Consider the following 18,100-nt stretch of genomic DNA (forward strand, 5'->3'; position numbering starts at 1 on the left):
TCTTTCCTTCTACTGACTTTAGGCTTTATTTGTTCTTCCTTTTCTAGTTTTTTGAGATGAATCATTAGGTTTTTTTTTATTTAGGCTCATTCTTGTGTCTTGAGATAGGCCTGCAATGATATGACCTTTCCTCTTATGACTGCTTTTGCCATGTCCCAAAAGTTTTATATGCTGTACTATCATTATCATTCATTTCTATGTATCTCTGATCTTTCTTTTTCTTTCTTCTCTGATCCAGTTATTTTTCAGTAGTATGTTGTTTAATCTCCATGTATTTGTGGTTCTTCCTGCTTTCTTTATACAGTTGATCTCTAGCTTCAAGGCATTATAGTCAGAGAATATGGTTGTTATGATTTCAACCCAATTTTGAAGAGTAGTTTTTAAAATAATAACTTTTGTTATTTTTTCTAATTACAAAAGTAGTACACATTGAAAATTTAGAAAATACAAATAAACTAAAAGAAGAATATAAAAATTGCCCATATTTCAGTCACTTCAAGATAGCCGCTGTTAACATTCTGCTATATGCCCTTTCTATCTTCTTTGGTTTAAATGTATTATAAATTATTTTTTTAACAGAAATTTAAATCATACATATTGTTCTGCAGCTTGTTCTTTGAACTTAAGAAATGTATTGCAAACATCTTTCTGTACCATTAAATCTTGGTCTACAATGATTTTTAATGGTGATGTATTATGCCACAGTACAGATACACCATAATTTATTTAATCAATTCCATGTTAGTGGACTTTCAATTTGTTTACAACTTTTTACTATTTTGAACAGCATGCAGCAAAAATCCTTGTTTGTATATCTGTGTATGCCTCTTATTACTTTCTTAGAATTCCTAGGAGTGGAACTACTGAGCCAAGGAGTATGGAAAATAAAGATTTTAATATGCATTACCAATATGAGAAGTTAATTATTTAAAAGGCAATGCCTGTTCTGTGTCATACTTTTTTGATCATTTCACTTATTTGAATCATTTACATCAATAAAATTTTAAGGGCAGAGTGAAAGGAGATTTGGTCTGAAGATTTGAGATTGAAATTAGAATATTATATAGTGGGAGAATTTACCTTACTTGGGGTAGTTTAGGTAATATTAGTTCCATATGAAATTATCATGTTGTAGTATTTAAATGACTACAAGCATTAGACCCTTAACCTAAGGGAAAGCTGTGTTGGTTGAATTACTCCTAAGTGACGCCAAACGGTTTGAGGATCCAGTAAGATCATAGACTTGGAAGTTATAAAAGGTCATTGTGGTTGGGTGTCCCCCATGTCCATATCAACCTCAAAATGTGCTCTCTCTCTCTCTCTCTATCCCTAATGAGCACATCTCCTCACCAGTTTTAATGACCCAATTCTCTATTTCAGATCGGATAGCTCCTGTCCTTCCTATCCATATCTTGCCACCTATTTACTCTGAAATATGAGGGCCATTATGTTAAGTTTTTGTTTGTACCATTAATACATGTTTCTCAAAGTTTAATGTGCACTAGAATCAACTGGGGGGGGTGTCCTGTTAAAGTGTAGATTCTGGTACAGTAGGTCCAAGGTGAAACCTAAGTGTCTGCATTTCTAACTAGCTTCTAGGTGCTGCTGGTCCACAAACCACACTTTGAGTAACAAGACCATAAACCATTCTGGGCCCACAGCAGGAGTTCCCAAACTTGTCTGCAAATTACTATCACCTGGGGGTCTTTTAAATATTCCTAAACACAAGCCACACCTTATATCAATTAAATCATAATCTCTGCAGATGGGATACAGGTATTTTTTAGAAGTTCTCTGAGGGTTCCAAAGTGCAGACAAGTTTGAGAACCATTGACCTACATGAAATGCTCAAAAATATATATATTAAATAAGTTCACATTTGCCTGCATCTCATGAGTTGCCTAAATTCAAGGAATAAATGAGCTCTATTCCTACATTTAAAAATGTTTTTTCAACTGTCTTTACAAAAATGCTTTGCAAGTAGGCATAAGAAAAGATAAATTCATGTCCTTGGAAGTGACTAATTCATTCACTCTTAGAATGTTGAAGGACCCTAAGAAATAATCTACTCTAACTCTAGTTTTGCAGAGGAAACTGAGGCTCAGAGAGGTGAAATGACTTGTTCTAGGTCACACAGGAAACCAGTGGCAGAGCCAGGGCTAGAATACCTGATTATCAATTATACCCTGTCAACCCCAATACTATAAACTATATTTTTATCTAGCTCCATTTAAAAAATTAATTTGCCCTTTTTATCAGTTAATATTTTCTACTGGCCTGGAAAAGACAATGGGCTGGATGTGACCTGGAGTCCAGGCCTTGGTTTTATGATCTATTTGTGTGACTCTGGGCAAGTCATTCTACTTTATACATCTAAGTTTTCTTAAATGGTGAAATAATAATATCATGATAGGATTTTAGTCTTGGAGGGGAGCTTGGAGATCAACTCTGAACTTTTCATTGCACAGATGAGGCAGATGAGGCCCATAGCAGATTTAGCACATTTCCAAGGTTACACAGAAACTTATATCAAGACCAGAATGTACTCTCCTTTTACAATACCTCATCTGTCTCGTCTTATCTCAAAAGGGTATTGGATGTGATTGTGATTTAATTAGTTAAATAGTGATAGAAATGAAAGTTGCTATTGTTCTTCCTAATCATCATCATCATAAGCTAATTTCTCTACTATTTATAAAACCAAGGCTTAAGTTTGGCACTTAGGACTACATGGAGCCAAAGGTATCGCTGACACAAGCAAATCCCCAGTCTGTTTCTTAGTAAATTTCTTCCAAGCAACCATCTTATCAGCCCTTTAAGAAAGGAGAGAATAAGATTCATTATTGGTGAAACTATTATCATTACAATGATATCACAGGTTGATTATGTTTCCGATGCTGAAGAAAACATTGAGAATGACTATGTGGGAATCTTAGTCAATCAAAGGCAAGGTTTCTAACCAACACACCTTTTGCCTTTTTACCTGGACACACCTTGCAGCATTTTCCATCTATTTTTTGAGGATATTTGCAGGGGTATCGGTTGGGGCAGTGGATTTTCTTACACTCTTGTTTGGTGACATTACAAGTACACAGCACACACTCCACAATGCCAAATGCCCGAAGGTTTGGGTGCCAGGACTCGCCATGGGAATAGGTCTTTCCATTGGAAACACACACTGTAAGAGAACATATGAGTGAAAATTAACGCTAGATAGCTGAAATGTGCCTCTGTGCCCAGACCCCAAGACTTAACACCTTTAAAACATAAAGTATCCTTTGTTTTCTACATGGCAATGGAGATACATTTACAAGGCGGCCTCTTCTAACCCCTAAAACAGCTTGGGCCTTGTTCTACCTATCCAGGTGCTTCAGCAGTGGCCTCTGGATGCTCACAAGTGCCTAGAAGTCTCTCTCTCTCTCTCTCTCTCTCTCTCTCTCTCTCTCTATATATATATATATATATATATATATATATATATATATACACACACACACACACATATACACACACACGTATATATGTATATATATACATACACACACACATATATATTTTTTTCTCAAGTGAAGAAAAGAATAACACATGAAAGCGGAGTTCTATCTGTCCAGGGTATCTTGATAAAGAACTTCTAGTAGAATGTAGTAATAACACCTGCAATTCCATAAAAGATTTGTATGGCCCAAGTGGATATGCTTCTTGGCATAAAGATTTCCCATAAAAATTTGCTACTTAGGGAAGCTAGATGTGAAAATTATTGCTATTCCCAAAGGGCCATTTTTTTCCAGGCCCTGAAGCAAATTCATTCAGAGCATCAAACGCTGTGAGACTCTGATCCACCAACACAGATGGGCATGGAGCTTAATGGTGCTGGCCTACTCTCTGGCATGGGAAGGAAAATGCTAAGATAAAATTGAGAGAAAAAGTACCCACACCACCCAAGTAAGTAGGTAGCCTTTTTTTCCTCTACTCTTGAGACAGTGTCCTATGTCCCTCACCTAATAGTGGCTGCAGAGGTTTGGCTACAGTGAATCACTGCCTGTCCTACAGATATCCTTTGGTGGTCTCACATTTGTTGAATGAGAAGTGAAATCACTGGCTCCATGTTTTCTGAGGGGCCTTGCAAGAGGAAGAATCTGGGCTGCAAGCTGAGGGGCCTGTGAAGGGAAGGGGCCATAGGAACATCCTTCCATGAACACCAACAGAAAAGTGTATATAACCTACTATAAGGCTTGGATCTAGTCTCCAGAATGCGAAGTTCATAGGGCTGCAAATGCAGGAGGTCTGAAAATGAGTTGTCTCCCTTTTTGAAAGTGCTGACGCATTTTGAAGATTTCAAGCCATGACTACAACTGGGTGTGTTTCTCACTCTCATCACCTCATCAAACCCGGGAAGACTTGTCAGCATCGCAATCAACATCTCTAGGGTGGGTTGTATCACTTACGGCAGGACTAGGGTGGGAGAAATATCCCTACATTGGGCATTCCTAGGAATTGACTGATTTGGCTGCAAGACAGTAGTAGCTTCAGAAGGATAAACCATTGGGCTATTTCTTTCTCATCAAATTCACAGTGTTACAGGAGATACAGATGATGCTGGCTGCCTTTTCCTGTCCTTTACAAGAGCTGTTAGAGTGCTAAGTACTCTAACAAGTCAGTCCATGTAAATATTTCCAAGAACCTAAGAACCTAAATCAGAGAAGCTCTCAACCTTACAGTATTTGGGTCTTGACATCTGAAGTGTGAGGCTCAGGGCTGTGAACAGAATTACATGACGAGTCAGGGAAGATGTGTTCTCTCTTCTGCCCTCACCTCTTCTCTCTTTTCCCCAGACAATGAAACTACATTCTAGACAATGTGGTCAGGTGGGTACATAGTCTGTTTGAAAAAAATTTAGGCTGGACTCAAGTTCAAAATGGTGGAGTTCTGTTATTTCTCTTCTTTGACTCTAGCATGGTACAAAAGATTAGAAAGAGCACATCAGTAGCAAGGGAGCTAAAAAAGAAAAGAAAACAAAAAATGGCAAGAAGGATTCCTAGCATTATAGCTAGGTTCTCTTGCCCCTAAATGTCTAGACTAAGGTAATAATCTAAGCTGAATGAGAGGCTATGGTCTCAAGTGAAACAGGGTGAGGTAAATTCTCTAGAGGGAAATGCAGCCTTCTCCTCACCAATAAATTCTCAGGATGATTCTGAATCATCCACTGGGGCACTGGGAGTTGGGAGTGGGGATAAGTGATTCTCCAGTGAACTATAATAGAAAGGTCAGGAAAGAACTACTGCATCCAAATCATTGCGGGCAATGAATAAATGTGAACCAGCTGGGGGTTTTGTAAGACATGGAAAAAATCAAGGGATGAGCCTCTGCCCTGAAAATAAAGAGGCCTGCAGAAATTATGGGATTTAGGATTTTTAAGGCTTTGAAATACTTTCAGAACAAATGGAATCTATTGGAGGCAATTTAGAATTGAAAATCAAACTGCATCATAACTCTTCCTCATTTCATAAATTCATATCAGAATGCCTTAGAATTTAAAAGAAATAAATTTCAAATCTAACCCAGATCGATAGTAAATATTTCCAATTCTTCTAATACATCACCATATTCTATTAAGAGTTTTATTTTGAACATTCTTCTTTTAAGCCTGTTAGTTTTTAAAGCAATTTAATTTTATCTGTAATCTGAAATTTATATCTAACTAGTAACAGATGTGATCAACTAGTTTTGGCTTGACTAGCTTTATTGAGATTTATAGTAAGAGTTCTTTGTAAAGGATTTTTTTTTCGCCCATGTTATTCAATCATTTGGTTTAATAATTTATTACTTTTAACTCATTCAGAGAACTGCCTTTGATTTGTTTCTCCTTTAAAAGAAACAAAACATGTTTATGATTTCATAAAAAGGAACCAGCTGAGCTCATGCTCTGATGAGCTGGTTGACACGATGCCTAAAAGAGTAAAAAGCAGTCAATTGTTTGATTGAATTTCTCTCCCCCCATACCCCCACTAATGGGGTGGGTGGAGGCCAGAGAACTATGTACAGGAAAGAACAGGCCTCAGACATGTGTGGGTATCTGCTGCAGCCAGCTGGTCAGCCTAGTGGGCTGTGTGTTGGTGATAACTTGATCAGTCCTCCTGATGTTTGGCCAGGGGGGTTCTGTATTTGTCACTGGATTATTCATTTCTAAGGACAATCTCTTCACATGAAGTAGAATCTCTGAGTGTGGGGCCCAGAATGCGTACCTTTAACAAAAGCCCCAACATAATCTGGGGTGCACAGAGGTGTGAGAATAATATTTCTAAGGTATGGATAAGAGCTTCAAAAGTGTTCGTAAATGAATATCTTTGAATATTGGGTACCTTAACTGGAAAACAAACAACCTCTCATTTTGTTAAAAACCCAATGAATTTCCCGAAAGACCTTCAACCCCCGTGGGCGACTGAGAAAATGCTTGGGACTGTATTAGGGTCACTGATTTTTTGCCTCTTGTCCTAAAGAAAGACAAATACACCTGAAATATAAACTATGTTCTTTGGACTGTATTTAGAGAAATCTTCAGAGTCTCCTGGAGTCACCAGTCCATACATTGTAGACTTTATGGTGAGTGACCCAAATTGAATGTATGAGACATGCATGGGAGACAGGGCACTTTCCCAGCTCTAGCCCTCTGAAGACCAGGGCTACTGAAGCCCTGAAGTGGATGCAATACAAAAGGAACACACTCCTTACCCTGTCCATGCTTGTGCTTGTTATTGATAACAATCTGCACGATGGTGCCTGAGGCTTGCTGGGAATCCGTAAGAGCTCCCCGGTGACTTCTGGCCCCAGGAAAGCGGAGCAGACCTCCAGCTTGCCGGCTTGGTGGAGGATCATAGTGAGAGCGTTGGTAAGAATGCCTCTGTAAAATGAGAAGGACAAATTCAGTTTCCCAAATCCACCAGTGTGAAGGCAGAAATGACCTTACATACATTAGAAAGCATTCGATGATTTTTAGTGATGAGCTGTGATCTGAACTGCATATCCACACCAGTAAAGAAAAGAGATGTAAAGTAAAACAGCACTGGCAACATGCTGAGATGTTTCTCTCTTCTTGTAGAAGATTGGACTAGATTCACCTATAAACTTCTGAGGGAGCAAACAGGCAAAAAGTGTAAAGTGTCCTTCCTACTCCTCAGACTCTCACACTCAGATTTAAGAATTAAGGTAGCAGCCTGCAACCCAAGGCAGAATGCAACAGGGCCACAGGAGAAGTATAAAATGCTGTGCAAATTAGGATGAGAAAGAGAGCTTCTCCTTGGGGAGGCTTTGTGAGCTGGGTCATGAAGGGTGGATAGACATTTTATGGGCAGAGCTGGTGAGGAATATTCCAGGCAGAGGTTTATAAGTTGAGAAGGTGAAGCAGAGAACATAGAGTCCATAAAAGGGAAGAATCAAAAGATAATCTGAAAGTGGGTTGAAGCCAAATCGTGGAGGATTTTAAATGGCACTCTAAGGGGTGAGATTCTATTTGGTAGGCAACAGAGGTGACAGTGTAGACTTTTTCGAAGGATGTTTTTCAAGTATGGTAATAATCAAAACTGTGTTTCCAAGCACTGAACCCTGAGAATACATAGGATAAATTGAATAAGAGGAAGAGAGGGGAGTCAAACACAGTTCAGATAAATGTACTGAGACTCTAAACACAACAAATGGTATGAGATTATAGATCAGGGCATAGATGTCATAGACATTTCATAGATAGAAGAACTGACAGTACAAAACAGTACTAGAATGTCAGCTCTGCAGAGGAGAGGACTTTATTTTGTTCCCTGCTGTATCTCTGGTGCCTAAAACAGTGTCTAGCATTTAGAAAGGTGATCATCAAAAACTTGTTGAATGAATGAATGAATGAGTGAAAGCTGTGGTCCCTAATGAAAGCTTAGAGTCTTCTAGAATAATCTAATTATTGCTCTTTCAGCAAGGGGTCAAGAAACATGATGGATCCACTATTCTGTTATCTACTCCTATGCCAGGAGCTGAGGTAGAATGAGGATAGGGGATGGAATGAATGAAGAGTAGAACCTAAGGCATAAAGCCCATTAACACTGTGATTTAGAGGCAATTGTTAGGGGCAAAGGAAGGGGATCCAATAAAAAATTATTTTGCTGGCATTTGACAAGGTAGATCCTTATATTCAGTGTTATAAGTAGCAGGGAACATTGAGAAGGTAGTTATAGGGTCCCCTTACCCCACCATCCCATAAAACATTTAATATAGTTATTTCCATAGACACACATGTTGCAAATTTAGCTTTGAAAATTATTCTTCTTTTCTTGAGGAGAGGTCCTTGGTAAGAGAAGAGGAGAGAGAAGAGCTGGAGTAAGAAAAAGAGAACATCATTCTCTCTATCTAAGAAGAGCCCATGCCAGTGCATTGCTATAAAAATACACATAAATAAGAATTTATGTCCATTAACTATTATGCACACAGGATTCTTGGTGCAAATATTTTTCATTTCCATAATAGTTCATATGTCTTTTTCTTCCATAATTACTCACATTCCTCAAAAGCGATTACAGATTGTTCTGTCCTTTTGGGAGTTTGGCAAAGTTTTGCCAAAGAAACACAGAAAGGACAGTTTGGCTGGTGGGTGTCCTACTAGTGCTAAAAGGAGGGAGTTTGGCCGTGCTAGAATTTGAGATGGAAGGTCACTGACCTAGAATAAGCTGCAAGCACAAGAAGTTCTCTGATTTATGAGGATGAACACATAATGAAAAGCTGTTCTTTGGTACCAAGGACTCAGGCATTAGATATATGATAAGGGTGAAAAATCACTGAAGACAAAACAAACAAACAAAAAACTCAGGGATTTTTATCAAAAACCAGTCAGGCCCTCAGAACCTTATCTTATGTCTTTAGTTTTACAGACAGAGAAACTGAGGCCAAGGAGGTGAAGGGATTTATTCAGTGTGACAATGAAGGCTGAGTTTTTAGAGCTAGCAAGAGAGTAAGAGTAGGGGTTGGGGGAGAGAGGAAGATGAACGAGAGGAAGAAGAGGAAGAAGAGGAGGAGAAAGTGGGAGAGATAATATATATCTGGTCAAGCTCACTGATCCACAAATATTTGGCTAAAAACATCTTCAAAGAAAACTTCTTTCCAATATAGAAATCTGCTATAGTGTTCACACGTGCCACTGGCCTCCACCTTGGCTGCACACAGAATCATCTGGGGAGCTGTGAAAATACTGATGCCTGGGTCCCACCCCCAGGGGATCTGATGAACTTGGTCTGGGGTGAGACCTAGGTATCAGGATTTTTATGCACTCTTTAATAGACTTTAATTTTAAGCCAAGGGTCTCCTGTTTCAGTTTGGGAGTGGGGATGGTGATGTGTGATTTTCATTTAAGTATAATAGCTTTTTTAGAATTGTTCCCCTAAACAAAGAGACTTACCAGGGACCATTCTGACCTTATAACTTACAGCAAAGATGAAAAAGGCATTAATACCTTGGAGCTTTAAATGAAACTGGAGCTTAAAAAAAAAACAACTATGAATAGGCCGCTTGAGAGAGCAGGTCAAAATTGACAAAAACCAAATGATTTCATTTCACTCATGTGGAATATAAAACAAAAAAAGTAACAAACAAAACAAAACAAATCAAGCTCATAGATAGACAACAGAATGGTGGTTACCAGAGGGGAAGGGGAGTGGGAGGAGGGCAAAGTGGGTAAAAGGGATCAAATACATGATGACAGATGGAAACTATATTTTTGATGGTGAGCACGCTATAATCCATACGACATTGAATTTATACTGTTGTACACTTAAAATTTCTATAATGTTATTTACCAATGTTGCCTCAATAACAAATAAATAACAAAAAAACTAGTTAGGTAAAAATAACCATATAGCTATGCATTGTTTTTTTCTACTCGATATTTTAGTATTATGTGATTTACTGACTTGAAGGACTAATAAATATTACAGGCTTTTGAGGTGGCTCTTACACAGTTCTTTCCTAGTATTGAAAAATCCCCACCATTGCAGCAGTTCCCTAGGAATTTCTTCCTTATTTGTTCTAAGGTCTAATATATAAGGGTTTTATTGGCAGAGACAGAAAAGTTCTGCTATTGATTTCATGGTTAAAATATTGTTCCAGAGTTTTATCAGGTGTCACCATTGGGGAAAACTGGGTAAAGGGCACATGTGATCTCTCTGTGTTATCTCTAACAATTGCAAGTGAATCTAGAGTTACCACAAGATAAAACATTTATTTAAAAAAAATCTTTGGAATGTTTTCTAAATCACACAGCCATGAGCACATGATATCTTCATCAATAGTAACCAGGACTATCCCTGTCTAGGAGAAAGGCCAGTTTCCTTCCCAAAATTGTTCTGACAAAGTGAATGAGACATGGATTTTAATCTCTCCCATATTATTTGTAAATCTCTGAGTAATCTATTGGGGGAAAATCAGAGTTTGGCTTTTGTCCAAAATAAAATTATGCTTACTTTCATGTTTTGGCTTTCCACCCTGCACCTACTTTCCCTTCCTCACATATACCCCCAACACACATATGCATATTCCCCATGATGGTACTTGGACCAGTTCATGTGAAATTATGATCCAGAAATCGAAAAATCATTTTAGGTTTTCACAAAGAGGTCATAATTGAACTACTGGTTCTATCTTCCTGTGCACTCAGTAAAACTTGATAAACTGATGGTTTTCAGCCCACTTGGCAAAATAAACCAATCAGCTGTATTTTTGTTGAACTGAGGTTTTGATAGTTCCCTCTACATTTAAGCAGTCTACTAAGAGAAATTCTACTAAATTGGAAATTTGTTTTTAGGACAGCCTTTTTTTTTCCTCCCATGCAGAAAGTTGCGCTGCAAAGGACAGTCAGAAAAGATTCTCCTACCTTCTGATTTTTGGCTGGTCAAGAATAATCAAGTTTGAAGAATTTCTCTTTGATTTGGGACAAATTCATGGGCATTAACATTAATGAAAAGCTCCCTCTATCCCCAAATCACAACATTTCATTCCATCTTCCATACTCATTCATTCAACATGTATTTATTGGGCACCTATTATGTGCCAGGCACTACTTTTCCATTACTCCAGATGCTATTGATTATTCAACTCATATTCCAAATATCTACCCCTTTTAGAACAAAGGCAAATATTTATCACAAAGTGGAACCATCTGGACATATTGGTCTACTAGGCCCAAATGTTTGTTTCTAAAGATAAGTCTTGAACTCCTTTGAAAATCAATAACTATTTCAAGGCCCTGCATTCTGTACCTGACATATTTTGCTACAGGAAGTATTGGATTAAATCCAGGCCTATCATCAGAAGCTAGGAAGAACAATGAGGCTGAAAGAATTGAGATGGAGTTAGGGGCAGCATAAGATGAAGTAAAGAAGAAAGGCCTTATCAGCGAGACCATTGAGGTGGCCAGAGTGCTTAGTGTTGGGTGCTAAGCCATTCGGCTTAAGTAAGGCACATAGCTTATGGTGACTGTGTCCTAAATTTGGTTTAGAATGGCATCTGGTTGACAGTCATTAATTTATCCACTCCTGATTTCCTACCACAATAAAAAAAAATTGGGGCTGAGAAAAAAATGGAAATTTACAACACAGAAATGGAGACAGGGTGTTGGCAAGGTGAGGGCATGCAAGTCAGAAGAGGCACATGGGATGACTAAGCAGCACTGTGATGTCTGTATTGGTCATTTCATTGTGTCCCCTATCAACACTTTCCTCACACCTTCACTATAGGTGTTCCCCATAATTACTTAGACTCTTGCCTTATCCAATGCATGTTGAAAACTAATTCCTAAGGTTTTAGAAAATCCTTTAAATGTTATTCATTAAAAAAATTCATGTTCATATACCAAAGACATAAAGTAAAAAGTCAAAGTCGACCTTTCTTTCTGCCCACTTCCATACCTTTGAGATTGCCACTCTTAATATGTTGGTATGTAACCTTCCAGATTTTTTCATATGCATTTACATACAGCACACACATTATTTTTACATAACTATATTATAGTATAAATTGCATCCTGAACCTCTTTTCATTTACATCATATATCTTGGAGATTCCTCCACTTTATGACATTTCTATGTATTGTATTTTTTTAACACCTACCCAGTGTACCATAGATGGGGGGCGTGTTCAACCAAGCCCCTATTGATAGATATTTAGGTTGTCTCCATTTGCTTTGCTCTTATAAAAATAATGCTGCATTGAATGCCCCTGTATACTTTTTTTTTTGTACTAGGGTATGATGAATGCCTATTTTGTGCAACCAATGCCTTTATACATTTTGTACACTTTTATAAGCCCTTCAATATTAATTTTTCGAACAGGAACAAATCGTTTTTCATTTTAAGAAGTTTGAGGTGTTGCTGTACTTAGACATATATGCTTTTAGAAGGAAAGTCTATTTTGTCAATTACTTCAAAATACAAAGGAACAAGAGATGTTATTACTATACGTAGAGAGATGCCTACTCATAAGGCTTATTCTGAGATTAGTATAGAGAATGGAAATGAGAGGATGTTGCAGGATGAGAAAGAAGAATCTGGCCTGCTATCTTTCTTCTCTTCTAGCAGTATGTGTGAGAGCCTAAGGCTTAGGAGAAAGTTTACGTGGATATGACCCAAGTACCTCTGCCAAAAGGATGGGGTGGCTTACTTTATAATCCCACAGAAGAATCTCACTATTGAGGATGGGGCAGTAACCTGACCTTCTTACAGAAGGCAAATATTTGGCAAGCCATCTTGAAAGGGAACCAACTTCTGATCTAGATGAAGGGTTCCCAAGGTTATGATTTCCTTGTGTTCATGTCCTGGCCCAATTGGCTACCAATTACACAGTGTACTTAAATGGTTACAGGTTGCTGATGAAGCCATTTAAATTTCTGAGGAAAGAGAAGATAAATAGTGTTAGAAATGTATCCTTTCATGGAGTTGCAGGAATAGTAGCCATGGAGAGAGGAAAGTTTGGCCTGATGCTGTGGGGTGTTGAATTATTAGAGCTATTCACACTTACTGCTTCTCTGTTGGCAGGCTGCCGGAAGATATCATCATCAGAATGTTCCCATGACAATTCTCCATCCCCTGTTTATTAAAAGAAAAAAATAAAGAATTATATATACATAGAAGGGAAAAATATCACTCTTGTGACCCAATAACATTTTTGGTTCTATGACCCCAAGGTTTTCCAGACACTTAGCTATTTTTCAGAAAAGCAACACTTAAGGATTTCTCTCTGGGTGTGCCTCAGTTTTCAAAACAACTCAGAAGAAAGTTACCATTTTCTAAAATAGACCATCAAGCAATACTACTCAGAATTTGGAAAATGAAAGAAAAATAATCGCTTTGCAGTTTAATATAACCATCATTGTCACTTTTGCTTATCTTATTCCAGTGATAGTTAAATATTTTGCAGGTCATATTTAACTTGTGTTTAAACTACCTTTAAAAAATGAGAGCTTTGAGGGTTCAGTCTGTCATGATTTATTAAATTCACCATTATATCTCTAAGAAATTATGATATGATCTAAAAGTTAAAACCTGCTAAGGTTAGAGTGCTTACATAACTAATATCCAAAATATTATTCTCTATTTTTTCACCTGAGATGCCTTTCTCTCGTTGTACATGTTCACTCTTTGAAGTGCCAACCCCTATCAGCTGTTTTCCAGAGTAATTGCCTTTAGGAGGAAGATTTTATTTGCAGCTTGAAGAGCAACAAACATACAAAAGATATGGAAATTCCTCATCTGAATAAAGATGAAAAATTAGGAGATAATTCCCAAGAATATTACCTTTGTTATCTATGACCAAGCAAGCCAATGGAGTTTGCACCACTCTAAATGAGTACTATCTATGTGTGTGAATGTGTGTGTGTGTTTAGAAGTAGAAATAAATAGAGAGATATGTATAGAAACAGATATCTATGTATCTGGCTAAGGATAAACCCAATATGGATCCAACCATATATTTCATGGGATAACAAAAAATACAAAAAAAAATAAGCATTAAAATTTTTTTATTCTAATTCATCGCCCAAGGTTTCAAAATCCAAGTCTAAACAGTAACATGTTACTGGTTCAAACGTGTGGTAGTACTGTTAGAAAAAAAAAAAAACAACTATGTAATATCGCTGGCTTTTAGGGCTTGAAAAATACCTAAAAATTAGCTTGATAGCAATATTATAATCAGACAGTGACATATAGCAAAGAACGACTTTAATTCTTCATGATTCAAAGATCTTATGGGGAAAAAATGAATTTTGAAAAGTTAGCTGGTTGCTATGTTAACCTTCCTAAAACACCACTTTGACTGTATAATTGTCACATTGCCTGATCAAAACCCTCAGTGAGTTCCCATCCAAGACTCTATAACTAGCCCTAACCTCATCTTTATTGAGCAGTTACCTCCTACTCAACTATCTCAGCTACGCTATTTTGGGAACCCTTTGACCTTCTTGTTCTTTATTGAACACATGTCTCTCATTCTTGCTTCCATGTTTTGTTCATGTTATTCTACAATTTTCTTCCTACCTCCCATACCCCACAGCTCCCCTATGCCTATGAAAACTGTTAAGATTTTCCTCATCTACAAAGTCTTCCTCAAACACTCTTACATATTTCCAATTACCCAAAAGACTTAGTATCCTGTAGCCTTAGAGATGTATAGGAGTACAAGCACAACTTTGTCCAGCTGCTCCATTTAACAGACAGAGGAACCAAGGCTCAGAGAACGAGATTAGTAGCCAGAGTAGTGACCTGGGCCCATGGCACAAAGTCTGTCTCTTCCTAACACTACAGCAGAGACCTGTTCCTAAGGCACCAAACTTGTTCTCTTTGAATACTAATAGATTGGAGACCTTAACCCAAGGGTCAAACCTGTCCTCTGCTAAAAGAAGTTTTCATCTATAGCCACGCCATGCATGATCTTGTCTGATCTCAGAAGCTGAGCAGGTTCTGGCCTGGTTAGTACTTGGAAGGGAGACCACCTAGGAAGACCGGGTGCTGTAGGCATAAAAAAAAAGAAGTTTTCTTGGAGACCTAGAATCTTGGCTCCAGATCACATAATGAGTTCATGAGAGTTAACACCAAAACCCCAGATTTCCTGGCTCCCAAATAAGTGTATCCAGTTTATAAAGGCAGGGCTTATTATTTGTGTTATTTATGGCTGTATCACCATCGTTTATGACAATGCCTGACACACAGTATTCATTCCACAAATACTTGTAAAATCATGGAATTATGAGCCCTTCTTTGATCACCTATCTAAAATTTCAACCTCCCTCTGATTTTTTTATTCCTCCTTGTTGTATTTTCTTCTTAGTAGTTAATTTTATCTTACATTTTATATATTGTTTTGTTTTGTTTATTGTCAGCCTTTTCCCACCAGAATTATCCTGTGAAACTAGGCTTGAAATAAGAATAAGAATTTTTGTCTATCATGTTCACTGATGTAACTCCAGTACCTAGAACAGTGCTGGTCACACGGTTAGTACTCATTCAATATTTCTTGAATGAATAAATACTAAAATATTGTATAATATTTTCTGCTGTTAAATGTTTCCTGAGCCTGCATTGCCTCCCTTAAGAAACTGTAAATCCCTTGAAACCAGAGACCATGTCTTAAATCCCCCTCTGTATTCCCTAGATTACTGGTTCTCCAAGTGTGGCCTCTGGATCAGCAGCACCAGTATTATCTGGGAACTTGTAAGAAATGCAAAATTTTGGAACTCACACCCAACCTACAAAGTCAGAAACTCTGGGGTGGGGGCCAGTGATCTCGGTTTTGACAAGCCTTCCCGAGGAGTCTGAGGCATGCAAGAGTTTGAGAATAACTGGGCTAGAGCACTTAGCATTTTCCTGGGTACATATCAGGTTCTCAGTATATGTACTGAATTGAACTGCAGTCACAAAGACAGAATTAAGTGCTTGGTTAATAGTATACACTCCTCTTCCTAGTTATTCCATGTTGAAGTAAAGATGGTAGACAAAAACCACATACAGACAATGTAGAAATCCGGGCTTACCCCATAACAATGATGATGATTTCACCTTTGTTTCTGTCTAGAAAATAATGCCTAAAAGTCAGTTAACATTCATTGAATGTTTCTTGGCTGGAGAGCCTGATATTAAGGCAGGATGAAGACAGAAATCAGGCTGAGCTCTTGCCCTCAAGACATTTACAACCTGTATGGAGATGACAGAAAATCAATAGAGGAAACAGCTTAAAAACATACACATAGAGTAACTGGAAATAGAAATGGAATGTACATGTTTAGGAGACATTGAATAGGTAAAGTCAGCAGTCAGATGTAATTGTGGAAAGCTTCCCAAAATAATTAAGTCATGTTTTTATAAATAGATATGTAGAGTTTAAAAAGACAGTGATTTGGGCAGGGGGTATTTCAATCCAAGAAAATGGCATTTGCAAAAGATCAGAGCTTTGGAAATAGCAAGTCACGCACTGGTGACAGCAAGCAAGGTGTGGCTTGAATAGAAACTTAAGATGTGAAACTAGAGAAATGGGGCTGGTAGAAAGAGAGAAAAAGAGAGGGAGGGTAAAAGAGGGAGGGAGGGAAGAAAATAGGTTGTTGAGATAAATATGGGTGGTAAATAATGGCTGCATAAACTTCAAAAAGAGACTGAATAATTCACATTTGATTCTGTTACCAATTTTTATGTGGAGGTTCCTATGGTAAAAATGGTATGTGTGGAAGCTTATCCTAGCAATGGAGTGTTGACTAGTTCAAGAGCTACTGAAATCTGGAAGGTCAGCCAGGAGGCTGTTGTAGTAATATGTGATAGGCCATGAGTATCTATAAAATAATGAAAATGAAGGGGCAAATCAGACTACTACAGATAAGAAGAAAACGAAGATACCAATGGAAGATTTGATAATGGACAAAAAAAAGCGAAGGTCAAAACAGTATATAATGACTCTAGACTTACAAATTTGGAGAGCTGGGAAATGACACTACCTCTGACAATGACGGAGTGGGGATGAACTCGATTTACTTGTTCTATTTTAGCCGGCAGTGGTGGGTTTAGGATCTGAGACAAATGAAAATGTTAGACCCAAGAGAAGACTTGAAAGCAGAAAACATACACTGGCAAGTGGCAAAACAATATGTGTTTTCAAACCTAACTTAAGAAGCCAAAAGATAACAAATTACAAAAACAAAATGATAAAATAGCATTCCTCATCAAATACTCTTTTAAAATGTAGATTTAATGATGGGTATTGACATGCAATCTTTACTCAGCATGGCCTTCCGAGAAGTTCAATTTATTTCATTTAGACCCTACTGTCTTAATAGGACTCTTAAATAGTCTTTAAATACTTATAGTCAAAATATCAAAGCAATATAGTAGCATAGAGTCCCTTTTAAATGAGCAGAGAAGTTAGATGGCAAAGCAAGGAAGCAAGTAGGTATCAAGCATGGCAACAAATTATTAATACCCTGTAACACAAGTTCAAATGAATGTGTCACAATCACCTAAGCATTTTCAGAAAGGCACATATACCTAAATTTGGACCATTTCACTTCATTAAAAACCACTGGAGCCATTACTTCTGTATGTATGTGTGTGTATACACACACACACACACACACATTCTCTCTCTCTCTCTCTCTCTCTCTCTCTCTCTCTCTCTCTCTCTTGTAGGAACTACTAGTATTTTTGTTGCCTTGAAATTCTGGAGTGTTCCTTAAGTAGCTGCTACATTTCGGGCGTGCTATTTAATTTGAACCATAGTTAAAGTAGAATTATTTTCTTAGATGTTCATATTTCCTACAGCTATAAGTGGCTCTCTATACCTGGGCAGGTTCTGTCTGGACAGCTGAAAATAGAGTTTTCCATTTGCAATCTTAGATGATAAACCTTAGATATTATAACAGATATATCTATGAGATAAAATACATAAAAGAAATTAAGTACTGACACGCTAAAAAACCTGTTTCTTTACTTATTCCCTCTGATTCATTAGACAAATTATCTTGAGTGAGAGAGAGCCTCTTTTTTCATCTGAGGCTTTAAAAAAATAAAAACAATAATTCTAATGGAGACAGATGGAGTCT

The 18,100-nt window shown here is 37.6% G+C and overlaps 1 protein-coding gene across 6 annotated transcripts in view; it reads right to left on the reverse strand.

Moving 5' to 3' along the window:
* The window catches only part of CHRDL1 (chordin like 1), a 138,051-nt gene that overhangs the window by 14,987 nt on the left and 104,964 nt on the right, over positions 1–18,100 (reverse strand). For 4 of the 6 annotated variants that reach the window (XM_036226926.1, XM_036226925.1, XM_036226921.1 and 1 more), the window contains 3 exons: positions 13,042–13,109; positions 6,730–6,898; positions 2,969–3,178 (listed from right to left, as the gene is read on the reverse strand). In XM_036226926.1, coding sequence (XP_036082819.1) covers positions 2,969–3,178; positions 6,730–6,898; positions 13,042–13,109 — 447 coding nt within the window. The remainder of the gene's footprint in view (positions 1–2,968; positions 3,179–6,729; positions 6,899–13,041; positions 13,110–18,100) is intronic. The other 2 variants (XM_036226923.1, XM_036226922.1) reach the window with 1 other exon arrangement.

The sequence above is a fragment of the Rousettus aegyptiacus genome, unplaced genomic scaffold, assembly GCF_014176215.1.
Source record: "Rousettus aegyptiacus isolate mRouAeg1 unplaced genomic scaffold, mRouAeg1.p scaffold_m13_p_9, whole genome shotgun sequence".
Classification (NCBI taxonomy): domain Eukaryota; kingdom Metazoa; phylum Chordata; class Mammalia; order Chiroptera; family Pteropodidae; genus Rousettus; species Rousettus aegyptiacus.